We start from the raw sequence: 27953 nt of genomic DNA, 5'->3' as shown, positions 1-27953 counted from the left end.
ATCACTTTTAGCGTTGTATTTCAGAAAACTGAAAGTAGAAAATAAGGTAAAGTCTGCACTGTTATCATACTTTATCTGCATTTTTAAAAAAAATAATAGGTCAATTAGTTTTATCAATCAATGAGTACAGTCATGTGGGATAAAAACGTCTTACTATTGTACGTGTATAAATGTTTGTCATAATTTTTCGCGACTTGTATTTAATAAAGTCTTTTTTATTCTTCTAGGATTACAACAGACAGTGAACACTTACAAATTACAAAAAGTACTTGTATGATACAACTTTTACGTCTGTGGTAGCTGTCATACATGCATACAGAACAGAACATATTGTATAAAATGTAAACTTTACATGTTTTGTGCAACATTTTTATTAGTATTTCACAAAAAACTGAAGTTTATGTTTAAATGAATATGTTCTGTTTATGCATACAGAAACCCTCGCACACATTAATTTACTTTGCAACTGTGCAGTACAAATTAACTACATCACTGAACAGGGTTTCCACCAGGAGGCTTGTCGGGACTGAGTAATGAGGTGGGGCTGGGCTGGGCTGGGTGTCCCCTCCCTATGTCGAGATTTTTTTAATAATCTGCTATAGAGTCCAACTATAAAATTGTTGATTTTCATATTTTTTTTTATCATCTTCATATTTTTTTGAATCTTCGGAAGTTTTTTTTATGAAACAATTTCACATGGTAGTGAGTAGTAATGTTTATATTGACACCGGTGACTTACCCAGTGAAATGTGTAAAACGTGGCTGCCCTGGAGTCTGATGTCCTTGTACTTAAAATGCGGTGATCACGTGAATCATGCTTTCTTACTAAAAAATCAACATTTAAATGCTATAAGGTATGATATATATCAAACACTCATTTATTCAGATAGGAGACTATCAAGTAGAAAGAATATATCTATATTCTATCATACTACGACAATATCGCGAACTTCATTTACCTTTACGCCAGTTGATGTCATTTGCATGCGTGTGCATGTTTTTACTTGAAGGACGATGAGATTGCCGCACTCATAGGAGGCATGAGGAGTTTGCAATTAGACATGTTGATATTTTTAGATGGAATGATTTGTTTTTTCGTTTATAAAACTTCAATCAAAACTTCAACTTCTATGGAAACTTCTACTTAATTTGGCATTCTTGATTTTTAATAACTCAATTGCAATGTCAGGGTGTGGAACCAAGTGACTTCAACGGGGTTCACATGGTCACCAATGGTGTAAATTTCTAAATAACTTTTTCACAGAAAAGATATGAAAATATTTCTCAGTCTATAAATGACTTCGCTATTTTCTGATTCTACACGTGTGAAATATTTTAGATTTGCTTGTATTTTAAAGATGTAATGCTTGGTCAAAATTTCAACTTAACAAAATTCGTACGCTATATGTTATTTTGGTTTTAGTCCTGAAATACAATGCTTAGATGAATATAGACTTATTCAAGTTTTGAGCTCCACTGGCCGAAGGCCATGGAGCTTATGTCGTCACAGATTGTCCGTCGTGAGTGCGTGCGTGCATAAACTTTTACTTTAAACGACATCTCCTCTGAAACTGATAAGCGGATTTTGACAAAACTTCACAGGAATGTTCCTTTGGTGGTCTTTTACCAAAATTGCTCAAATGGTTCCGGTCCATTGCACAATATGGCCGCCAGAGCTAAAAATAGCAAAATCTTTAAACGACATCTCCTCTGAAACGGTTCGGCAGATTTTGATGAAACTTGACAGTAATGTTCCTTGGGTGGTCCTTTATTAAAATTGCTCAAATGGTTCTGGTCCATTGCACAATATGGCCGCCACAGCTAAAAATAGCAAAATCTTTAAACGACATCTCCTCTGAAACAGATAGGCAGATTTTGATGAAACTTGACAGAATTGTTCCTTGGGTGGTCCTTAACCAAAATTGCTCAAATGGTTCCGGTCCGCTGCACAACATGGCTGCCAGGGCAAAAAAATAGAAAAACCTTTAAACGACTTCTCCTCAGAAACCGATGATCGTATTGCAATGAAACTTAACAGAAATGTTCCTTGGATGGTCCTTTATCAAATTTGCTTCAATGGTTTCGGTCCACTGCACAAGATGGCCCCCAGAGGTAAAAATAGAAAAACCTTTAAACGACTTCTCCTCAGAAACCGATGATCGTATTGCAATGAAACTTGACAGAAATGTTACTTGGGTAGTCCTTAACCAAAATAGCCCAAACAGTTCTGGTCTGCTGCACAACATGGGCACCAGAGCTAAGAATAGAAAAAAACGTTAAACTACATCTTCTCAGAAACCGATTATCAGATTTTGATGAAACTTTACATAAATGTTCATCGGGATGCCCTTTAACCAAAATTGCCCAAATGGTTCCGGTCCGCTGCACAACATGGCTGCGAGAGTTAAAAATAGAAAAACCTTTAAGGACTTCTCGTCCGCAGTCTTCACGAAAAACATTTTAACCTACTAGCCAGTTGGACTAGCATAATGGCATATTTTACTAGTCCGAATGACAATCTAGTAGTCCGACTATTTTGCCACATTATAAAACTGTATGCTTGAGGTAAATACCTATTTCAATTGAGCAGCTTGCAGTTTGAGTAAACATTTCTTTATTATGATGCTCATGCAGTGATAGGGAGTGACATCCTTCTGTTGGGAATAGTGCTCCTTGTTTTTCAGAACCTATGGGTACTATGTAAAAACAAAAGGCATCTTGCTTGAATAGACTGTAATAATATCAACATGGTTAGAAAAGAAATGCCATGCTTTAATAGCTTTGATTACATTTTACTACTGAATTACCTCCCTTTAATAGAAAAAAAAATAATGTCTTAATTTTTCACCTATAGCATCTTTAAATAATTTTTAAACAATAATAATTTATGAGTAAACATATAAGCATAAAGTTCTCACAAAAAGATCAATTTAAAAACCTTACATTTATACATAGGAAAGTATATATAGACTGAACATTAATTTTCGTTTAAGTGACATTCTGAAAGTTTATGAAACAGCTATTTTTAGTAACTTAAATGGCCGAAAAGTGTAAGTGAAACACCAAGTCGATTCTATCTCGTCAGTTCTTGTTCAGGTTAGATATTTGCTTCATAATCTATTCAGATTAAATGTTAACCGATGATCAGATTTTGATGAAACTTGACAGAAATGTTCCTTGGGTGGTCATTAACCAAAATTTGTTAAATGGTTCCAGTCCACTGCACACCATGGCTGCCAGAGCTAAAAAATATAAAAAACTTTATACGACTTGTCGTTGAAACCGATGACCTTTTTTCGATAAAACTTGACAGAAATGTTTGTTTGGTGCTCCTTTACTCAAATTGCCCAAATCATTTCGGTCCACTGCACAACATGGCAGCCAGAGCTATTAAAGTAAAAAAAATTTTTAAATAACTTCTCCTCAAAAATTGATGATTGTATTTCTATAAAACTTGACGAAAATGTTCGTTAGGTGGTCTTTGCTTGAACCTTTTGGCCAGTGGAGCACAGGCACTGATGTGCCTCTTGTTGTGTTAACTCATCTTATATGATTTTTGTGTTTTAGTTCAATCAAAATCAGTCACATACCAATGAAAGTAGAACTAACTATGGAACTATGAAGATTTTTTCATTTTTACTTACATTCAGCATAAAGTTCCATAAATGTTATTCCTTGATCTTCACTTATTTTTTACTACTTATTTATTTCACTACCATTTTGATATTATTACTGATATTGTTTATTAAAAAAAAGTTTAAATCCTATGTAATCCAAGTGGAACAAATTTTTAAAGAATTTCACACATCTTGAGTAATATGAATTAACAGCACATAAAAATATGGCAAATAAGCATATAATTAAGTTCTTTGAACATTTGAATAATTATCACTAAGTAGGGAGTGCACAGTAAATAGTTTTTTTGTATTTTTCAATGTGGCTGTTATTATTTAAGAAATGAATTGCGGGATTGGTGTCATTATCGGTGTATGAATGCAATTGGGCTGGTCAAAAGGACTCCACACATACTTGACCAGCCCAATTGCCTTCATATCCCCGATACTGACATCAATCCTGCAATTCATTACTTATATACACCATAAGTTCATTATTTCATTCAAGAATTGTTAAAAAAAAATTTATTCATTTAATAAAAAACATTCAGTTATCCTTCCTTATACCCATTCTGTAAATAGAAAGACATGACTGTAACCAGAAACATTTTATCAAATGACGTCACAATAACGCGGGAAAAGATCAACCACTTGAAATCACTTTTAGACATAAAATTGAAACACTTATGGCAACAGTACATTTAACATATCATAAATTAACTCTTTCTAAAATGTTACTTTATATGTTACGGGACACAATACAAACAATAACAAGATAAAAAAATTCATGTATATTGTTATGTGATGATTCCTGATCCGAACATATCCGAAGATGTTGCGTTCATCGAATGATAACAGCAATTGCCGGAAGGCAGTTAATTTAAGGAATGGAAATTGAGGTGTTATTATTCATGTATGAGTCTAATGTGATAGTGTGTTGACACCTTTTTCAATGTGCTGTTATTTTTTTTATGTACGACTTTCATGTGATTTTGTGTTGAACATTTTTTTTTCATTTTATGCTTATGTTAAATTATATATATGTTAAATTATATATATATAATTGTGTTATTTTGATTATTTATTATCTCTTGAATGTGCCCGATTTTATACATTCAATGTATTTTTCAAAAGTCTGAGAGTACGAAACGGTCAGGGTACTAAATGACTATAAACCAGCCCACCAGTAGTCATTCTAAAATGCCAGCCTGGCTTCTTTTTTATGATGTTTACCCTGTGGCAATTTAGTAAGCCCAACAGTAGCTTAAGAACTTCAACAAACACATTATATAATTATTTTTGTGACATTTTTAAGTTGCAGTAAACATTAAAAATAAATCTACATTAATGTTAAACTTGGAAAGCTAGTACAAATTGACCACATCATGGAAGAGCTAGCCCAACAGCAATGCTTTTGTTCTTGACTTGTTTACACACATCCCGTTTTCTCTTTTTTGGAATCAGACTCCCTCCATGATTCGTAGCTGTAATAAGTCGCTCATAACTTAGGTTTATAGTTCTGGTTTCTGCCTTTCACTATGTGAACATGGACATCATGTCCCTATCAAATAATCAGATTATGTGTATCACTTTGATGCTGCCTAGCTATATGCCTTTCTGATTTGGAACAATGTATCATTTTAACTAAAAGTGGGAATTCCATTTTTGCTTAGAAATGAACAAGAGTGCTTTAAAAAAAAAGATGTGATTAAGTTTGTTTCTTTAAGACTTTAACAACCAATTTTTTGAGGAAAAAAAATCTAACATAAAATAGGAAATCTTATTTTCACATTTGGGGCGAAAAGTGTGGGTGCAGTGTCAGTTGATCAAAGTTCAAGGTCACAGTCAGCATTCTCATGAAACTTTGACTGCAGTTCAAAGTTTAAAATGTTTCTTTTCTGAGACTCATAAAATATGTACTACTATTAAACCATCTTTATTCAATTAACAACATGTTTCTAACAAAGTGGGGCATATAGGTCATGTTGTACTATGATCTATATAGTATACAAACTACAACAACATCTCAACATTGAGAAATGGGAGATTAACTTGTCATCACTAATACAGCTCAGCCAGTACTGCAAGATGAATGATGATGCCAATTGAATTATGATTCAAGACCAGTTAAAGCGAGAATAATAGTTCTCACTGTACATAAAACTTAATACCTACTTCATTTTCAGAACACCAGCACATAGTGAGCACAATCACTGAGGCAGGATGTTTAAGGCATTGGATCGTCCCCACTATGACACGCTTCAGCTAAACAGATCAAAATCCAAGATGACTCAAGGGCCGCAAGCACGACAAGTTTCCACCCTGGCGGATCTTGCAGCTGTCACGCTCAATTGGCACTCAGCTAAACTGGAAGATGGAATGCAGGTGTGATACATGTATTTAACCATGAATAATAGAAACATTAGGTCTCACACCAAATGCTTGGCTTTTTAACCCTTAATCGCATGTATATGAGTTTGGCCGACATTGCCCATTAGCGCATGTAAACACATAGTCCAATAGACTACCATAATTCTGTGTATTATACACTGGAACATCAATCGTCATCTTTTTAATCTGGAAATGGGTCTTTATTTAAGATGGGGTAATAAAATTTAGATCTCAGCACTTTTTGATCGATTAATTCAATGAAGTTATGAAATTTTAAAGTAATGGTACGAGTCCATCTTTGAAACGCATTTGCAGGTGACATTAAATAATTGTATATATTATCATTGAAACCATTCATTAGATAATTGAATGATCTGTAAAAAATATATTCACATGGAAAAAATTTGGCCACAATTATTGCGAGTAATACTGATATAAAGGTCATACTGGAATATATATTTGCACTTTTCCAGTATGCCATTAAAGGGCCTATACAAATAAATATCAGTAAGTTGGCTATGACTGGGGGGTGTGATCTGGCCACTTGTCTATGTGCTAAAGGGTTAAGGGTACTACTTGGAAACTCTTCCAAGCGTAACCAGCTCAAAGGATCTGAATTCATTTAGCAAAAAACTTAAACTTGTTTTTACAAAATGAAAAATTGTTTATCATGATAATTATAATGATGTTTTTCTTAAAAAAGCTGAGAACTCATCAAAGTCAAAATTCTTTTTAACATCATTTATCCCAACACGGATTATCCGAAACTATAGCTTTTTGAATTTATGTTTTATTTAATTGAAATTCTATCAATAATCCGAAATCGCTTTTCCAAAATATCGCTATTTTGAAGTCCAAATTTGGCATAAATTTCACACTTACTTTTTCATCCTTGTTTCGAACCTCGTAGTTTTCACACCATACTGCCATAGCACTCCGGAATTGGTTGAGGTGATAATGAAGCACATTGTCATAAAGCACTTGTAAAAGAATGGCATTGAGTACACATTTGCAACAAACATTGATGTCAGATATTGGATGATTTTTGGGGGTGGAGGAGTTTTTATATGATAGCTGGTTTACAGCTTCAAATATTATCATTTGAAATATCTATTTCAACAAATTTGATAGCCACATTACACACATGACCCGCTAATGAACAATCCAGAGATACCCAGTAACCAATCTGATAGGATATCTGGATCAGGAGTAAAAGGGAAGGGTGGGAAGCGGTGCCACATTTGGAAAAGCTTCCAGGGGAAGTAGGATGCCGTAAAAGAAGTGGAGGGTGAAGTGAAGTCTAAGACACAGATAGCTTAAGCGTTTGGCATACCAAACAAATGGAACATATAGGTCAATTTTCTCTCTAGAGGTCAAACAAACAAATTCAACATGTTGGTAATGTGTATCCAACTTTGCAGTATTTGAGACCTATTTATAATTTACGTCAGCAATTATTCGCGAACGCTGTCATTTTTTAAGAATTGTTAATCCGAATTATCATTAATCCATTTTTATGTCTCCCCCTCTCTGGGGGAGACATATTGTTTTTGCCCTGTCCGTCAGTCCGGTAGTCCGGTAGTCCGTCAGTCCGTCCGTACGTCACACTTCGTTTCCGATCGATAACTGGAAAACCGCATGACCTAGGATCACCAAACTTGGTAGGGAGGTTGGTCATGAGGTGTAGAAGATCCCTATTGTTTTTGGGGTCACTAGGTCAAAGGTCAAGGTCGCGGCGACCCCCAATGTAAAAAACATTTCCGCTCAATATCTTGACAATGGTTTGACCTAGGTTCACCAAACTTGGTAGGGAGGTTGGTCATGAGGTGTAGAAGATCCCTATTGTTTTTGGGGTCACTAGGTCAAAGGTCAAGGTCGCGGCGACCCCCAATGTAAAAAACATTTCCGCTCAATATCTTGACAATGGTTTGACCTAGGTTCACCAAACTTGGTAGGGAGGTTGGTCATGAGGTGTAGAAGATCCCTTTTGTTTTTGGGGTCACTAGGTCAAAGGTCAAGGTCGCGGCGACCCCCAATGTAAAAAACATTTCCGCTCAATATCTTGAGAATGGTTTGACCTAGGTTCACCAAACTTGGTAGGGAGGTTGGTCGTGAGGTGTAGAGGATCCCTATTGTTTTTGGGGTCACTAGGTCAAAGGTGAAGGTCGCGGCGACCCCCAATGTAAAAAACATTTCCGCTCAATATCTTGAGAATGGTTTGACCTAGGTTCACCAAACTTGGTAGGGAGGTTGGTCGTGAGGTGTAGAGGATCCCTATTGTTTTTGGGGTCACTAGGTCAAAGGTCAAGGTCGCGGCGACCCCCAATGTAAAAAACATTTCCGCTCAATATCTTGAGAATGGTTTGACCTAGGTTCACCAAACTTGGTAGGGAGGTTGGTCGTGAGGTGTAGAGGATCCCTATTGTTTTTGGGGTCACTAGGTCAAAGGTCAAGGTCGCGGCGACCCCCAATATAAAAAACATTTCTGCTCAAAATCTTGAGAACGGTTTGACCTAGGTTCACCAAACTTGGTAGGGAGGTTGGTCATGAGGTGTAGAAGATCCCTATTGTTTTTGGGGTCACTAGGTCAAAGGTCAAGGTCGCGGCGACCCCCAATGTAAAAAACATTTCCGCTCAATATCTTGAGAATGGTTTGACCTAGGTTCACCAAACTTGGTAGGGAGGTTGATCATGAGGTTTAGAAAACTCCTATATTTTGGGGGGTCACAAGGTCAAAGGTCAACGTCGCTGTGACCTCTAATGTAAAAAAATATTTCCGTGCAATATCAGGAGAATGCTTTGATCTAGGTTCACCAAACTTTGAAGTGAGGTTGGTCATGATGTCTAGTTTTATCTGGTTCCCAACAACAATTAATGGTGTGTAAATGTATAACAAAAATTATATAAAAATAAAATATTGAAATATTTAGTTACATGAAAAATATTGACTTGCACTTACCATTTTAAATTGTCAATACTGGTTGGAGAGCAGTAGCCGGCGGAAAGCAGTAGCCGGCAATCGCTTATTATTCATGTTTTTTTTAAATCTTCTTGAAGAAGGTGAGAATGGTCGAAAAGAACCGTATCCAAGCAACACTATTTGCATCGAATCCAACACAAAGCGTAAGTTTTAACATTTTGTTCACAAAAAGTATTGGAAATGTCAAAAAGTTCGCCAACTTTCTCGTGGGGGATGCTCACGTGAATGTTACTGCGCAATTAAATAAATTTGCATATCTAATTTTAGCACTGGCATTTACCGACAGTCAAGTGTTGGTTATGAACGATTATTCGTTGATGAATCACAGCAAAATGTATTTTTTTTAAAAACCTGTTGAAAGATATTTTCATTTTGCCCGTCAATCGCTTTCAAACAATATTGAGACATATTCAAAATTTTCTGTTGCCATGATATGGTTTTAGACGCGTTGTTAAAGCGAGACTACTCCAGCGCTTGGTTACCAGTATTACTTCCCTGTTCAATAGAGGCGCTCCATGGGGAAATTATACTTAACAAGCCGTAATTAACTTATTCAAAAGTTGACAATGCATGTATTTCTTGTTAGATGAAATTTATAATGAACATGATAAAAGGTGAAGGCAAAATAATGTAAATTTTCATATATTTGAATGAAAACTATTGATGAACGTATAAAAAATAAGTTATGAACTATTATGGGACTACTATAAAATCATGCATTTATTTACTTTGGCAGTATTATTAATTGCATGAAATAATATCAATTTAAATCCAGCCTGATATCTTCAAAGTCCAGATGTTGATAAAACGTTTTCTGAAAACGAAATTTGATATTGATGATCCTAAGTTACCTGCAGTATAAGTGCAAATGAAAAACGTGCAAAACAGCGAGAGGAAAAGCTAAAGAGAAGGCTTGAGGAGGAGGAAGAGAGGCTTGTGAAAAGAAGAAAGAGGGATAAGGAAAAGATAAAGAAGAAGAGAGAGCATGCGGAGAGGAAGTATACGTGTGGAGTGTGTGGTGTCCGTGGTAGAGTGAATGATGATAAAGAGGGTGTTGAGTGGTATGGGTGTGACAGAGGGAATGAATGTGCATCGAGTGGATGGTATCATTTTGAGTGTCTGTGTCCGGCTGAACAGTATGATCAAAGGGCGAGTCTTTAAGTTGGGGCAGAATGGTTTTGTGTGTTTTGCTTGGGCTTAGAAGAATAGACTGATTATATTAATCATGTGCCTGGTACCGTTATAACTGTTGTGTTGTTTTATTTGTAACTTACTTTTATAATACAATCTTATTCATGTACTTGCTTTTTTTTGTAAAACTGTGAAACCATTTATTTATTTAGTTATGTATGTTATTTTTTCATCCTATCCCATCCCATCCAATCCAATCCCATCCTATTTATTTATTTGTTTGTTTGCTTGCTTGCTTGCTTGCTTGCTTGCTTGCTTGCTTGCTTGCTTGCTTGCTTGCTTGCTTGCTTGCTTGCTTGCTTGCTTGCTTGCTTGCTTACTTACTTACTTATTTTATTTATTTATTTATTTATTTATTTATTTATTTATTTATTTATTTATTTACGTTTGTTTGTTAACATATTTATTTAAAATAAAATTGAATTAAGTTATAATTATTATTTTCAATCTTGTTTTGTGTTTCTTTTTCCCCTCTATACATTGACTGTGAAATTTACCGTTTAGTTAATATGAACTAAATTTCTAACCTATTATTTGTGACAGGTTGTATTTTTATGAGTCAGAAAAAAAAACTCCGATAAATATCGGTTTTATAGTCAAGGAGCGGTATTGAAATTAAACTGCCGGATACTGCTTCTCAATATCCGTATATTGGCACTAATTGATACCCCTTTTGTGGCCCAAATTGGTACGCGCTTTGTGACGAGACAAATTTTAATATTGTAAAGTTAGAAGACCTTGACCCCTAGTTTAATAAAATGTAAGAATTATTTCTGTTACATTTCGATCTACCGAGAAAATCTTCAAAAACATGCAAAAACTGCCGGCTACAGCTCTCCAACCAGTACCTTCATGTGATTGTTCTTAATATAAGCTTTGAATATACGACTGCTGTTGTGTATTAATTCTAGATATTCAAATTAATAAGTTAACAATAATTGTAGTACAAAACGAGGACATGTTGTTTTCTGCAGGATATTCCCCGACATCTACTGCCCCACATACTCAAGCTCGCCATTCTCAATGATCAGGCCTGGGCGGTCATCACGCTTATTGCCAATTGGCCATTCCAGACACTCAGGTAAATATGATCATGTTAGTAAGAAAATGTTATCTACAGGATATTCCCTGACTAAGCCTTATTCTAGACATTGCTTGGCTCAGACTAAGCCTTATTCTAGACATTGCTTGGCTCAGACTAAGCCTTATTCTAGACATTGCTTGGGTCAGACTAAGCCTTATTCTAGACATTGCTTGGGTCAGATATCTTGACAGATTCCAATGGAAAGATTCTGTAAAAATGGGCAAAATTTCTCAGTGCTGGTTCTGACTCCCAATTCAGTGATTTTAGCGATAACTTTCCTCAAGTTCTTGTAAGGTTCCAATGCATGCTCTCAATCATCCTAGGCACCCCAGCATATCATAACCTATATGATACCCTGAGCAAATTGGCAAGGGAAACTTTGTAAATCTTGAATATTCATACGCATTTTCCGACCAATGAAATAGCTGATAACAAAAAGAGAAGAATTTCCTTTGTGAAGACCTATCGACATATTTAACAATATCCTGCCTAAAACGATTTGAAAGCCGTGATCTCATTGGAACCGAGATTACATCCGTAACTTCTCGGCCATCTGCACCGCATGAGTTGTGTCTCATGCAACCAATCAAGCGGCTGGATTTCACCTTATTAATTATTCATGAGTATGAATATTTTACAGCTGATTTGCCCAGGGTATAATATAGGTTATGATATGCAGGGGTGCCGAGGATGGCTCTCATTGTGCCTAGGGAATGCAGTCGAATATAAATATTGTAAGAAACCATTTACAAAATAGCATAAAAGCTAATTGCATACTTTTGCACGTGTTTAATAAAACTGTTTTTGTTGTCAGGTTCAGTGACATTTTGAACACAGAGGAGGCTGAGGTTTTCGAGGATGAAATGGCAGGGATCAATTATTTTGTGCTGGATGGCCTGACTGGCAGAACAAAGGCATGCAAACTTACGTGTCTGGACTTCACCAACATCATATTGCGTAAGTACTACAGTTATTACGTGCTGGACAGCCTCCATCAACATCATACTGCATAAGTCTTTGTCGGTTATTACATGCTGAACAGGCGCCATCAACATCATACCGGTAAGTCCTTGACAGTTATTACATGCTGGACAGCCTCCACCAACATCATACTGCGTAATTCCTTGTCAGTTATTACATGCTGGACAGGCTCCACCAATATCATACTGCGTAATTCCTTGTCAGTTATTACGTGCTGGACAGCCTTCATCAACATCATACTGCGTAAGTCCTTGTCAGTTATTACGTGCTGAACAGGCTCCATCAACATCATACTGCGTAAGTCCTTGTCAGTTATTACGTGCTGAACAGGCTCCATCAACATCATACTGCGTAATTCCTTGTCAGTTATTACTAGCTGGACAGCCTTCATCAACATCATACTGCGTAAGTCCTTGTCAGTTATTACGTGCTGAACAGGCTCCATCAACATCATACTGCGTAATTCCTTGTCAGTTATTACCTGCTGGACAGCCTCCATCAACATCATACTGCGTAATTCCTTGTCAGTTATTACATGCTGGACATGCTCCATCAACATCATACTGCTTAAATCCTTGTCAGTTATTACGTGCTGGACAGCCTTCATCAACATCATACTGCGTAAGTCCTTGTCAGTTATAACGTGCTGAACAGGCTCCATCATCATCATACTGCGTAATTCCTTGTCAGTTATTACATGCTGGACAGCCTCCATCAACATCATACTGCGTAATTCCTTGTCAGTTATTACATGCTGGACAGCCTCCATCAACATCATACTGCGTAATTCCTTGTCAGTTATTACATGCTGGACAGCCTCCATCAACATCATACTGCGTAATTCCTTGTCAGTTATTACATCCATCAACATCATACTGCGTAATTCCTTGTCAGTTATTACATGCTGGACAGGCTCCATCAACATCATACTTCGTAATTCCTTGTCAGTTATTACATGCTGGACAGGCTCCATCAACATCATACTTCGTAATTCCTTGTCAGTTATTACATGCTGGACAGGCTCCATCAACATCATACTGCGTAAATCCTTGTCAGTTATTACGTGCTGGACAGGCTCCATCAACATCATACTGCGTAAATCCTTGTCAGTTATTACGTGCTGGACAGCCTTCATCAACATCATACTGCGTAAGTCCTTGTCAGTTATAACGTGCTGAACAGGCTCCATCAACATCATACTGCGTAATTCCTTGTCAGTTATTACATGCTGGACAGGCTCCATCAACATCAAACTTCGTAATTCCTTGTCAGTTATTACGTGCTGGACAGCCTCCATCAACATCATACTTCGTAATTCCTTGTCAGTTATTACATGCTGGACAGGCTCCATCAACATCATACTTCGTAATTCCTTGTCAGTTATTACATGCTGGACAGCCTCCATCAACATCATACTGCGTAATTCCTTGTCAGTTATTACATGCTGGACAGCCTCCATCAACATCATACTGCGTAATTCCTTGTCAGTTATTACATGCTGGACAGCCTCCAACAACATCATACTGCGTAATTCCTTGTCAGTTATTACGTGCTGGACAGCCTCCATCAACATCATACCGCGTAAGTCCTTGTCAGTTATTACGTGCTGGACAGCCTCCATCAACATCATACTGCGTAAATCCTTGTCAGTTATTACGTGCTGGACAGGCTCCATCAACATCATACTGCGTAAATCCTTGTCAGTTATTACGTGCTGGACAGCCTTCATCAACATCATACTGCGTAAGTCCTTGTCAGTTATAACGTGCTGAACAGGCTCCATCAACATCATACTGCGTAATTCCTTGTCAGTTATTACATGCTGGACAGGCTCCATCAACATCAAACTTCGTAATTCCTTGTCAGTTATTACATGCTGGACAGGCTCCATCAACATCATACTTCGTAATTCCGTGTCAGTTATTACATGCTGGACAGCCTCCATCAACATCATACTGCGTAATTCCTTGTCAGTTATTACATGCTGGACAGCCTCCATCAACATCATACTGCGTAATTCCTTGTCAGTTATTACATGCTGGACAGCCTCCATCAACATCATACTGCGTAATTCCTTGTCAGTTATTACATGCTGGACAGCCTCCATCAACATCATACCGCATAAGTCCTTGTCAGTTATTACATGCTGAACAGCCTCCATCAACATCATACCGCGTAATTCCTTGTCAGTTATTACGTGCTGGACAGCCTCCATCAACATCATACTGCGTAAGTCCTTGTCAGTTATTACGTGCTGGACATGCTCCATCAACATCATACTGCGTAAGTCCTTGTCAGTTATTACATGCTGGACAGCCTCCATCAACATCATACCGCGTAAGTCCTTGTCATTTATTACATGCTGGACAGCCTCCATCAACATCATACCGCGTAAGTCCTTGCCATTTATTACATGCTGGGCAGCCTCCATCAACATCATACCGCGTAAGTCCTTGTCATTTATTACATGCTGGACAGCCTCCATCAACATCATACCGCGTAAGTCCTTGCCAGTTATTACATGCTGGACAGCCTCCATCAACATCATACCGCGTAAGTCCTTGCCAGTTATTACATGCTGGACAGCCTCCATCAACATCATACCGCGTAAGTCCTTGCCAGTTATTACATGCTGGACAGCCTCCATCAACATCATACTGCGTAAGTCCTTGCCAGTTAGTACATGCTGGACAGCCTCCATCAACATCATACTGCGTAAGTCCTTGCCAGTTATTACATGCTGGACAGCCTCCATCAACATCATACTGCGTAAGTCCTTGCCAGTTATTACATGCTGGACAGCCTCCATCAACATCATACTGCGTAAGTCCTTGTCAATTTATACTTGCTGGACAGCCTTCAACAACATCATACTGCATAAAACCTTGTCAATTTATACGTGCTGGAGCGCCTTACTGGCGGAACAAAGGCCTGAAATTGAAATTTCTGAACTTCACCAACATCATACTGCGTAAGTCCTTTTTGCTAGAAGTTAAAATTAGCGTTTCTCAAAAATAAACAATACAGCAAAATGTTCAATGTATGTATTTCAGAATGAAGTAGTGAGTTACTTGTTTCTCTCAGATGTCTGAATAAGCACAACCATTTGCAAGCCCTGCACTTGTTCAATTCTCTCTGGATTCTTAAGTTCTGGATTTCATAAAAGGCCTTGTTGAAAACTTGATGACTGTACACGGACTGAAATAGGAAGTTTAGTCAAGTCATGCTACTGTTTGCAAATAAACTTAGCATTTCAAGTCATTGAAGCATTGTAAGATCATTGCTTTAAGTGAATGGGTTAACTGATTAAAGCAGGGCCTGCAAACTGACAATTTCACCTCAACACCACTATTCTAAATAAGTTAAAGGAGATGGCGCTTAGAATACTTAAAATTATTACTGCATTTAGTGGCAATATTGTACATGTAAGATTTTCATTCTACCATTATACTTTCATGACACATAATTATCATGCTACTAACTTCTAATCCAACACCCGATGTTACACTTTTCGTCAATAATTCATGCTCATATTTTCAGACACCAGCCTGGTGAGACAGATGATCCAGGCCTGGCCGCTGTTGTCCCTCACGAAATCCAAACTCAAACCTAAAACCCTGGCAAAAACTGTGGCCAAAACTGCCGGTAACTTGAAGAATAACTTGAAACTAGAAGGTTTTTCTCAGATTTTGCATAAGTTGCAATTGGGTGAAATTATAGCAAACTTTGAAAAAGAAAGTCCTGTACTCACTGTAAAAATTGGAAATATATATGATTTTAAAGTGATGCCCAATTTTAATTGTGTCAAATATTAAGAAATTGGATGGAAAAAACTCTGAATCCGTTCACCTTATACTTAATAATTAATATCATGAAATGTAAATAGTCAAGTCACAATCTTTAAACAGATTATTCAGATAATGGTCAGTGCTTAGTGTGTCTGTTTGCTTGTTGCTGTCTGATGTAGCAGCTTAATAGCAGATTGCAACATGTAAATAATCCTGATTTAGGCCACAGCAAATTGATGTTTCATTCTATAAATTTATTGAATCTTTTTTAAGTAAATGATAAAAAAAAATATAAAGCAAGCGCCACTATCTTTTTAAGTTCTTGTTCATGGTTATCATTCTAGATACTAAATAAAGGAAAAATTGCTTTCGCCTTCACCCGCTCCTGCTTTTAAACGCTGTTTCCAATTTTTCTCCACCAAATACCCATACAACAAAAGGTTTAATTGGTACAGCTTTAGCTATTTCTGACTTTGTTCTTGCAGGTCTAGACCAAGTGAAGCTTTCATTCGAAATAATTCCAAAGATTCTTGCGGAGAGGTTAGACCATGATGTCATCCGCTTCGCTACCAGCAGAATAAAACTTCCAAGAGGTAGGGAAATTACAAAATAATGATTTAAATGATGTTATTTTTGTAGATGTGTATATCGTTAATCTTTCTTTACCACAATTTGGAATAATCATACATGCTGGTAAAGTTTTACGCAGACATTTTGTATTTACGTGTAACAGCATATAAGATGAGCATGGTTTGTGTAGACTGTTAATTTTTAAGTTTCTGTTTTGTATTTAAAAGAGTGTTTTTCTTTGATCTGCTTGAAAAAAAACATTAATAGTTCAATGTAGCTCTTGCTTTTATCCGTTAGACTTAAAGTAGATTTTGAAGTTCAATTTTAAGGTGCAAAAATCATTTTTTCAAGAAGGGGTCATTGTCCCTAAGTCATCATCAAAAAATGGCCCAAAAAAATCCATGAATGTGAGCTAAATGTCTTGGCATATTTAGTTAGTACTAATTTTTATAGGCAGACACTTATACCACTAGACCACTCCATCCTCTAATACTATGTTTGTTTCAGGTCAGAGACTGGAGATCAAGCTGGATGATGTATATTTCACAACCCAGAGCATGTTCTTCCTCGACTACATGATCGTCAACTGCCTCAGGGACATTACTCCTCTCCATGTTACAGTGGGAAACATTCATATCAGGTAGGATGCTTTTGAGCTATATGATTTATATTATTGGTGTCGTCATCAGCGTGCAAAACCCTATATCCTGGTCAAAATTTGAAAACTGTTCAGGATATTCACATGAAACTGTGTACTTTATTGTTGTATGTTAACAGTAACAATACCGCGAGTATAGCAAGGCCCATAACTCTTGCTTCATTAATTTTTTAGTAATGCCCCATTTTGGACCAAAAAAAACTTGAGTACTTGAAATTGATGACCAGATGAGAATACGAAGTAGGGGCATCTGTGTTTTATCAACACAATTCTAGTTGAGTTATGCTCCTTGTTGGACTGAAAAAACATGTATGGTTACATGTTTGTCCTTTCCTTCAATTTGATTGGTCAATAAGCACTTGAAAATGATTAAACTTAAGGTAATCTCATTCAGATACCAAAATTAAGTATGTATGTAGAGCTGCAACAATTCACTTTAAGCTCGATTTGATCAGATTCCGATATAAAAACATGTCGATTCGATTATTTTTGCTTCAATTCATGTTTTATTTACCTATTGTTGCTATTTAATATTAAGTTTTTTATCTAAAGGTTGTTAAATCATTGCAGTTATGAAAAACTAGAGAAGTGTTCATCAAGAACAAATTTTGATTAACAAAACTTTCTGTTTACAAAGTTAAATAACAAATAAAACATCAGATATTATAACAGAAACTATCTGTTGATAATATTTAAATATTCATTTAAATTCTATCGACAGATAGTGTCTGTTATAAATGTGTGGTGTTTTTCTGTACATGTCGAATTTTAAGATTTGAGTGTTTCTCTTTTAAATGCTGCATCAGGAGATTAGTCAAGCTGCCGTACTTGGATAACTTATGTCATCGATATAAGTTTTACATGTTGCTCTTTGTATCAATCTGTGCAGGGCCTTAAATGTGCACACACTCTTGATTATAGTTTTTTAGGAGCATCTTCAAATGAGGGAGACACCATGTTACTAGGCTAGTAAGAATGAAACTCTATTATTGATTGGATGCCAGATTAACTATTAACCAATTGCATGCCCCGTTTCAAAAGTCAACATGTTTAAAGTGCGGATATAATGGGTCATTTTGTGGCATACATGTTTAATATGCATATAGAAGCGAGTTTTGGGGGTTTCTGTATCAAATTGGCGAGTTTAAAACCAGTTTTTTGTGCATAGGAGTGAATCATTGCACCTCTTTATGTATGTAGGTTGTAAGTAGACATGGTTGTGATAGAAATAGAGCATTTAGTAGAAAAATGGAAAAAAATGAGTCTTTCACATGATGATATATTTAGCATGTCAAATTAAATACATTAAAATCAAAATTTGATGGCAATACAAAATAAATTCATTTTATGATAAATTTATTACAGGACCACATTTTGAGTTGAGGTAACTAGAGCTATAGTCCCACTAAAGATAAAGTTTCAAAATTTCTTTACAGGTTTGCAAGTAGATGAATATGTACAGGGTTTGAATTTAACTGTTTATAAAGGCACTCGCATATTTTTATCCCCCGCCTTGAAAAGCGCATATTGCCGGGCTTTCCCGATTCAACCATTTTTGAAAGAGTTATTGCCCTTGGCTTATTTTCCATTTAAAATTGGTTTCTTCGCAACTCCTCTTACGTTTTTCATATTGATGATCATAAAGTGAAGCAGCGCATATTGTCTGGCTTTTGCGATTTGACCATTTTTGAAATAGTTATTGCCCTTTGCTTATTTTACATTTAAAATTGATTTCTTCGCAAATCCTCTTACATTTTTCATGCGATTTCTACCAAACTTTACCAGATCTTTCCACTTGCTGTATTTTGCAAGCTTGAGGATGTTTGCCCTGTGAACAATTGCTTCCAAACGCATTTAAGTCTTCAGTTTCGATTGTATCTCGATCAAACCCTTAAAATTGTCAAAATTGCTATAATACAGCCCGTAAACCCAAAGAGCCTCCATTTATCATCCGATCTTCACTAAACTTAGGCAGTAGTTTAATATTGATAAGACCTCTGTTTTTTCGAAATCCAGCGTGATTCGCCCTTGCATGACTGGATTATGGGCCATGAATTGGCATCATTTCTGTAATCAATCCAGTCTCATGTTCGCATTGCATGTTGTATGTTACAAGACTGTAATAATGTTGCCCATGAACTAGCAAAATGTACTATTAGTATGTTTCCTTTTACCCAAGTACATGTTTTGGATAGAATATACAAGACATGCCAGTAGAGTATAGGCCTCTTGTTCAATGTTGTTTTAATATCTCATAATTCAAACAAAAAAATAAGTAATATTGATATGAATAATGGTTAATAGTTTTTCATCAAAACATTCATTCCAAGAAAAGATCTTAATGGAAGAATACACACTGTCAGTCTGCAATTTGGAAACATGTTTTTGGCAGGAATTGATCTTTGTGATGCAGTGAAGAGATAAAGTTATTTTGCAACAAAACAACTATTCTTCTAGTATTTGTTGAAAAAGCACAGCACGGAGCATTGAGCATTGAACATGAGAAAAAAATTTTAATGTCATCTATAACATTTAAGGAATAAATTGCAGGACTGATGTCATTATCGGGGTATGAACACAGTGGGGCTGGAACTCCATGCATACTTTAACCAGCCTAACTACATTCATATCCCCGATAATGACATCAATCAGGCAATTCATAACTTATATTTACACTAATAGTTAATTGTTTCATTCCAGAATTGTTAAAAAAAATATTTCATTTAAGAAAACCTTACAGTAATTCTTCCTGGCCTATTCTCTAAATAAATGACCCGACCATAACCAGAAACTCTTTATCAGATTGCATCACAACAACGCAAGGGAAAAATCAATCACTTCAAATCACTTTTAAATGTTGAACGATGGTTAGCGATGATTCGTGATTCAAACATATCTGAAGATGTTGCATTCATCTGAAAATATTCACAATAGCTGAAAAGCAGTTCCTTTAAGGAATGGAAGTTGGGGTGTAAATATAAATATTTTAATGTGACATAAATAACTCCTGTAAAAGAATATGCAATTATAAATGAACATGTATATGCATTGTATTTCAGGTCAGAGATCATTGATGGTGACATCATCACAGATTCACTTGCCCCTTTTGTTGTGCTCAAAGGACAGAATGCAGAGGTATATAGCCTGATACATGCTTAATATTTCTATCTTGGTCTGCAAATATTATTGATTGATGGTTTCATATATTTCTCAATGTCAGAAACATTTTTACATCAAAAGATGCCAAGCTGAAATAAAAAGGAATGTGGTGCTACTTCGCAAGGTTTATCTATTCACCCCACAGCCACTAGAGGTTTATCTATTCTCCACACAGCCTCTAGAAGTTGATCTATTCTCCCCACAGCCACTAGAGGTTTATCTATTCTCCACACAGCCACTAGAGGTTTATCTATTCTCCACACAGCCACTAGAGGTTTATCTATTCTCCACACAGCCACTAGAGGTTTATCTATCCTCCACACAGCCTCTAGAAGTTGATCTATTCTCCCCACAGCCACTAGAGGTTTATCTATTCTCCACACAGCAACTAGAGGTTTATCTATTCTCCACACAGCCACTAGAAGTTGATCTATTCTCCCAACAGCCACTAGAGGTTCATCTGTTCTCCACACAGCCACTAGAGGTTGATCTATCCTCCCCACAGCCACTAGAGGTTGGTCTATTCTTCACACAGCCACTAGAGGTTGGTCTATTCTCCCCACAGCCACTAGAGGTTGGTCTATTCTCCCCACAGCCACTAGAGGTTGATCTATCCTCCCAACGGCCACTAGAGGTTTATCTATCTTCCCCACAGCCACTAGAGGTTTATCTATTCTCCCCACAGTCACCAAAGGTTGGTATATTCTCCCCACAGCCACTAGAGGTTTATCTATCCTCCCCACAGCCACTAGAGGTTGATCTATCCTCCCCACAGCCACTAGAGGTTGATCTATTCTCCTCACAGTCACTAGAGGTTGGTATATTCTCCCCACAGCCACTAGAGGTTTATCTATTCTCCCCAAAGTCACTAAAGGTTGGTATATTCTCCCCACAGCCACTAGAGGTTTATCTATCCTCCCCACAGCCACTAGAGGTTGATCTAACCTCCCCACAGCCACTAGAGGTTTATCTATTCTCCTCACAGTCACTAGAGGTTGGTATATTCTCCCCGCAGCCACTAGAGGTTTATCTATTCTCCCCACAGCCACTAGAGGTTTATCTATTCTCCCCACAGTCTCTAGAGGTTGGTATATTCTCCCCACAGCCACTAGAGGTTTATCTATCCTCCACACAGCCACTAGAGGTTGGTATATTCTCCCCACAGCCACTAGAAGTTGATCTATTCTCCCCACAGCCACTAGAGGTTAATCTATCCTCCCCACAGCCACTAGAGGTTGATCTATTCTCCCCACAGTTACTAGAGGTTGGTATATTCTCCCCACAGCCACTAGAGGTTTATCTATTCTCCCCACAGTCACTAGAGGTTGGTATATTCTCCCCACAGCCACTAGACGTTGATCTATTCTCCCCACAGCCACTAGAGGTTGGTATATTCTCCCCACAGCCACTAGAGGTTTATCTATTCTCCCCAAAGTCACTAGAGGTTGGTATATTCTCCCCACAGCCGCTGGAGGTTGATCTATTCTCCCCAAAGTCACTAGAGGTTGGTATATTCTCCCCACAGACACTAAGGTTTATCTATTCTCCCCACAGACACTAGAGGTTGGTATATTCTCCCCACAGCCTCTAGAGGTTGGTATATTCTCCCCACAGCCACTAGAGGTTGGTATATTCTCCCCACAGCCAATAGAGGTTGGTATATTCTCCCCACAGCCACTAGAGGTTGGTATATTCTCCCCACAGACACTATTCTCCCCACAGCCACTAGAGGTTGGTATATTCTCCCCACAGCCACTAGAGGTTGGTATATTCTCCCCACGGCCACTAGAGGTTGGTATATTCTCCCCACAGCCACTAGAGGTTGGTATATTCTCCCCACAGACACTAGAGGTTGGTATATTCTCCCCACAGACACTAGAGGTTGGTATATTCTCCCCACAGACACTAAGGTTTATCTATTCTCCCCACAGACACTAGAGGTTTATCTATTCTACCCACAGACACTAGAGGTTTATCTATCCTACCCACAGACACTAGAGGTTTATCTTTTCTCCCCACAGACACTTGAGGGCCTCTCACTGCAGCAGCTTGAAGAAGGGATTCTGTGGTTAGTGATTGATGATCTCTGCCGGTTTACTCGCCTTACAGCTCTTGACCTCCAAGACTGTAACATCTATCTCCAAGAAGGCAAGACACGGGCCCGCACTTCCACTCGAGCTCGTCTATCAAATACGCTCAAGTAAAATAAAAAAATTATGATTTTATGCAAACATTTCTGAAGATTCTGTTTCTGTACTGAAGTTCATGTTCTAATTCACTGGAAATCAATCTTATTTGAGTAGAATTTCTAATGACATTACTTTAGGCTACTATTTGCACAATTTCTGCTTCACATAACTTCAAATGCCACACATATTCCAACTACACACAATTTTTACTTCACACAACTTTTGCTGCACACATTCTCATTTCACACAACCTATTTCCCACTTTAGTGCTTTTCAATCAACTTACTTCACACATATTCCTGCTTCTCACAGCTTTTATTAACCAGGTTTTCAACAAAAGCCAGGTTATTAGAATGGGGATGTTGTTGGACGGCGGGCATGTGACAAACATTGGTCTCTGCCCAATAACTTAAGCTAGCATTAAGAAATAGAAATCAAAATAAGTGTGTAGGTAGCTGATGTAGAGGTAGCTTGGGATTGATTTTGAGGGGGTGGGGTCAAGCTAATTGTTACTAAAAATAGATAAATGGTTTCCATTGCGTGAAACATTGGTGTGTAGCTAGCTTTTGTGAAGAGCTACCTTGGGATTACTTTTGAGGGGGTTGAGGTCATGATCAAGTTTACGGTTAATTGAAATAAAAAAATTGTTTTCTGCCCAATTACTAGTTAGAACTGATGGAAGCTACACAAATAAGATACTTAATCAGAGAAACACTCACCCTGCCCCATGGCATACAGTTCCTAACAGCGTCACAGCATATACATTTATTTCAGCCTAACAGCATATATGTGTCTAACAACCCAATGGCATACACATGTCTAAAAGCACCACAGCATAAATGCGTCAGACAGCTGCACATTATACAGGTCTCTAACAGCCCCATGACATACATACAAATGTCTAACAGCACCACATCATACATGCGTTTAAAGATGCACTCTTACTCCAAAATAAGATTTACCACAATTAACACAATTGTTTTAATATTCCAAAAGGGATGAATAAATGTCGAAAACAATTGTTCTTATAAAGGATACCGAGTTTAATTTGAAAGAATTAGCATAAAACACGCTATTTCTACCTAATGAGACTATAGTAGACCACAGTAAATCTTAAAGCATTCACCAATCATTTTGCTCTTTCTACTATTAAATACACGGTTACAATCGTGTAATCAGTAATTGATATTTTTCATAAATTCATTATTAAGTAATTAGTTAAAGGTTTATCAGTCAAAATTGATGTTTCTTACACATGTGTATGCACTGATTTTGAATAAGAGTGTCACTTTAACAGCCCCACTGTATACAAGTGTCTTAACAGCTCCTATAAGTGTTACCACATTATACAAGTGTCTAACAGCCCCAAATTATACAAGTGTTTAACAGCCCCATGATATACAAATGTCTAACAGCCACACGGCATAAACGTGTTTAACAGCCCCATATTATACAAGGGTCTTACAGCCCCACGTTATACAAGTGTCTAACAGCCCCATATTATACAAGTGTTTAACAGCCCCATGATATACAAATGTCTAACAGCCCCACGGCATAAACGTGTTTAACAGCCCCATATTATACAAGGGTCTTACAGCCCCACGTTATACAAGTGTCTAACAGCCCCATATTATACAAGTGTTTAACAGCCCCATGATATACAAATGTCTAACAGCCCCACGGCATAAACGTGTTTAACAGCCCCATATTATACAAGGGTCTTACAGCCCCACGTTATACAAGTGTCTAACAGCCCCATATTATACAAGGGTCTTACAGCCCCACGTTATACAAGTGTCTAACAGCCCCATATTATACAAGTGTTTAACAGCCCCATGATATACAAATGTCTAACAGCCCCACGGCATAAACGTGTTTAACAGCCCCATATTATACAAGGGTCTTACAGCCCCATGTTATACAAGTGTCTAACAGCCCAGCATTGTACAAGGGTCTTACAGCCCCACGGCATATAAGTGTCTAACAGCCGCACGTGATACAAGTGTCTAACAGCATACGGCATACTTATGTTTACCAGCCCCATATTATACAAGGGTCTTACAGCCCCATATTATACAAGAGTCTTACAGCCCCACGGCATATAAGTGTCTAACAGCGGCACGTGATACAAGTGTTTAACAGACCAGCATTGTGCAAGGGTCTTACAGCCCCACAGTATATGAGTGTCTTACAGCCCCACGGCATATAAGTGTCTAACAGCCGCACGTTATACATAAGTTTAACAGCCCCACATTGTACATGTGTTTAAAAGCCCTACGTTATACAAGTGTCTAACAGCCCCACGTTATACAAGTGTTTAACAGGCCCACGTTGTACAAGTGTCTAACAGCCGCACATTATACAAGTGTTTAACAGCCCAGCATTCTACAAGAGTCTTACAGCCCCACGGCATATAAGTGTCTAACAGCGGCACATTATACAAGTGTTAAACAGACCAGCATTGTACAAGGGACTTACAGCTCCACAGTATATGAGTGTCTTACTGCCCCACGTTGTACAAGTGTTCAACAGCCCCACTTTGTACAAGTGTTTAACAGCCCCACGTTGTACAAGTGTTTAACAGCCCCACGTTATAGGTCTGAAAGGACAAATACAGAATTTTACCTATATTTTAATTTGATGGCATTCATTTTTTTATTTCAGATGTCTTACAAGTCTCCGACGACTAAACCTTGCATCAAATTACCTTGTCGGGTGCCTTGGGGAAATTCTTGATGCTGTACAAAACCCACTACAGTTTCTCGGTATTCGTAGCTGTGATTTGGACCAAAGTGATCTCAGTAGTTTAGAACAATCAAAACATGCAGCTAGCATACGAGAATTGAACATTTCAAAGTTGTGCCATTTTTCTTTGTTTGGGAGTGACAATTTAACTCCAAGTGATGTTCTGAAAATGGTAAAACATTTCCCAAATGTGACGGTGCTAAATCTTGCTCAAAATCACTTGACAGACTCAGGAATGGGAGATTTCCTACAGACACTACCAAAGCTCACAAGTTTAAAGGGTCTAGATCTGTCAGGGAACAATTTACAGCTGGACAGTCATCTGTCGTTAGCACGAGCTTGTGCACACATACCTGTAATGCAGTGGCTCAGGCTCTCGAGTGTAGATAGGCTCAACTTAGATGAGTTCTTGGAGAATCTTAACTTTGGCAACCAGGAAATGGAAGGGAAGATAATGAATGCTATGAAGGAGCTTGGTAGAGAAGACATTTCTGTGAACATTTTACCTCCCTCTGTGGCAATCATGGTTGATCTTGTGGACTTCTTTGATTGAAATTTTGACAGTGCTATAAGGTGAAGAAAGCAGACCAATTTTGATGATATTGGACCCAACATTTTGATAGTCTTTGACCCACAATATTAATGAGGTTTGACACAGAATATTCATAAGGTTTAACCCTGAATATTCATGAGGTTTATTCCTGAATATTCATGAGGTTTGATTTGACCCAGAATATTCATGAGGTTTGACCCAGAATATTTATTATGTTTGATCCAGAATATGACTGAGGTTTAAAGTTAAAACTGCTTAATTGAAAGACTGTACAGATATATTAAGTTGTAAATATACAATACTGTTGGTGTAATTTTATATAAATTGAAGGACTGTTGATGATGTTTGACAAATTGATGACAAGTAAACAAATGGTGCTAGTATTGTTATGATGTCTGGCTATAGTTTAAAGGGACTAGAACCCAGATGGTCCAAAAAATGGCAAATACAGTATTTCCTCAAGACAAGCCAAGTTTTGTCAATATGAGCAAGCATAATACAGTACATGGTTAAAAGTATAAATTTGTCGCAATCTCAGCTGAGTTTACCAGGTTAAAAAACGATTCCCAGTTTATTGTGTGTATAGTTAGTATGTGAAAGTCGAGTGTTAAGTACAGATACATATACCAACGTTATTTTTAAATTTACTGGTATTTACCTGGTAGACAAACGAACAAATTTCGAATTGGAAAAAAAACGCGAACTTCAAATGATACATGTTGTTCATTATGATAGCACTTTTTATGGAAGTTTTTGACAATTTTATTTTTTCTTGGGTTTGTATCATCTGGTGTCTAGTCCCTTTCACATTAATAGGGCTTAACCTAAGATGGATTTTTCATCAAATGCATAGAATACTGATTTGAATGTAGGCTTCTATTGAAGAATTTAATCAACGTGAATTATGTAAACAGTTATATAATGAAAGAAGGAAGATAATTGAATGTGTAATGGATATCTTAATATACTTTATGACCTAAGGAAAACCAATTTTGTGTGATTAAATTGTTTTGTACCCAGCAAGGGTGTACTGGTAGTGTTTTTTATGGATAACTGATAATCATTATCATGAAGCCAGAAATATCTTTATTAATGGTCATAGTCATTGTTATCCTGTCCAAGAACTTTTTTTACTCAGCCTTGTATGTGTCTGGCTGAATACCTCAAGTTAGAAAAGAGTTCAATACTCATGGGGGGAAGATACTGCATATCACACTGCATTTGCTTGAATGTTTAGGCTCATTACTAAATTACTCATGAAATAATGCATCTTCTGAAAAAAGAACAGAACATCTCTATGTGGTATTTACCTCACGATGGTATAAACCTTTCTATGAGGTATGTACCTCGCTTTGTGGTATGTACCTGTCAATGTGGTTTGTAACTTGCTATGTGGTATTCACCTTATTATGTATACCTCATGATGTGGTTTGTAAATTGCTATGTGGTATTCACCTGATTATGTATACCTCATGATGTGGTTTGTAACTTGCTATGTGGTATTCACCTTATTATGTATACCTCATGATGTGGTTTGTAAATTGCTATGTGGTATTCACCTCATTATGTATACCTCGTGATGTGGTTTGTAAATTGCTATGTGGTATTCACCTCATTATTTTGGTTTTAATCTCCCTATGAGGTACATGTATGTACATCAACCCAAATCCAAGAGTTATTAAGTGTACTGCATTCACAGGAGGACATTAAGGGTTTAATGTTGACAAAAAAATGTACTGTTCAGCTTGTTTTCTTAATGTGTTTCACTTTTATTTGTGACATCGCCTTCTGCAAAAATGTCCAGTGAAGACTGTTAAGTGATTTAAAGAAATAGAAAATTGAATTAAAAAAACAAACATTTGGCACCCATCATGTGTAAAATTGAATGAAAAGTTTTTTGTCAAATGTTTTCTAAGCTAACTACAATGGCCTGCTTAAGAGGTGTAACATTTCGCAACTAAATTATTTTCCCTCCACAGGATTTATTGTGCTGACGATGTAACATTTAGAAAAACAGTGCAATATTTATGTAATAAAGAATCAAAAGACA

The 27953-nt window shown here is 37.2% G+C and overlaps 1 protein-coding gene across 2 annotated transcripts; it reads left to right on the top strand.

The window, feature by feature from the left end:
* The first annotated feature begins 1 nt into the window (after position 1).
* LOC128209652 (uncharacterized) lies at positions 2–27953 on the top strand. Of its 2 annotated transcripts, none has more exons than XM_052913782.1 (10): positions 2–46; positions 5801–5999; positions 11151–11257; positions 12075–12217; positions 15782–15886; positions 16515–16622; positions 17107–17239; positions 20317–20392; positions 22438–22616; positions 25270–27953. In XM_052913782.1, the coding sequence occupies exons 2-10, from the start codon at positions 5838–5840 to the stop codon at positions 25901–25903; spliced, it is 1647 nt and encodes a 548-aa protein (XP_052769742.1). In that variant the 5' UTR covers positions 2–46; positions 5801–5837; the 3' UTR covers positions 25904–27953. The 2 variants fall into 2 exon arrangements, with proteins under 2 accessions (XP_052769742.1, XP_052769743.1); XM_052913783.1 differs by lacking the exon at positions 2–46 and adding an exon at positions 62–158.

This window comes from Mya arenaria, chromosome 11 (assembly GCF_026914265.1).
Source record: "Mya arenaria isolate MELC-2E11 chromosome 11, ASM2691426v1".
Lineage (NCBI taxonomy): Eukaryota > Metazoa > Mollusca > Bivalvia > Myida > Myidae > Mya > Mya arenaria.
Note: the sequence above shows the minus strand (reverse complement) of the source record. Positions and strands in the feature narration are given on the sequence as shown.

What these genes read in the sequence shown, in the direction of transcription:
- LOC128209652 (XM_052913782.1), top strand. Translation starts at nt 5,838, where the DNA reads ATGTTTAAGGCATTGGATCGTCCCCACTATGACACGCTTCAGCTAAAC. An exon ending in CTTCACCAACATCATATTGC is followed by an intron (nt 12,218 to 15,781) that starts GTAAGTACTACA and finishes TCATATTTTCAG; the next exon opens with ACACCAGCCTGGTGAGACAG. An exon ending in GTGGGAAACATTCATATCAG is followed by an intron (nt 17,240 to 20,316) that starts GTAGGATGCTTT and finishes ATTGTATTTCAG; the next exon opens with GTCAGAGATCATTGATGGTG.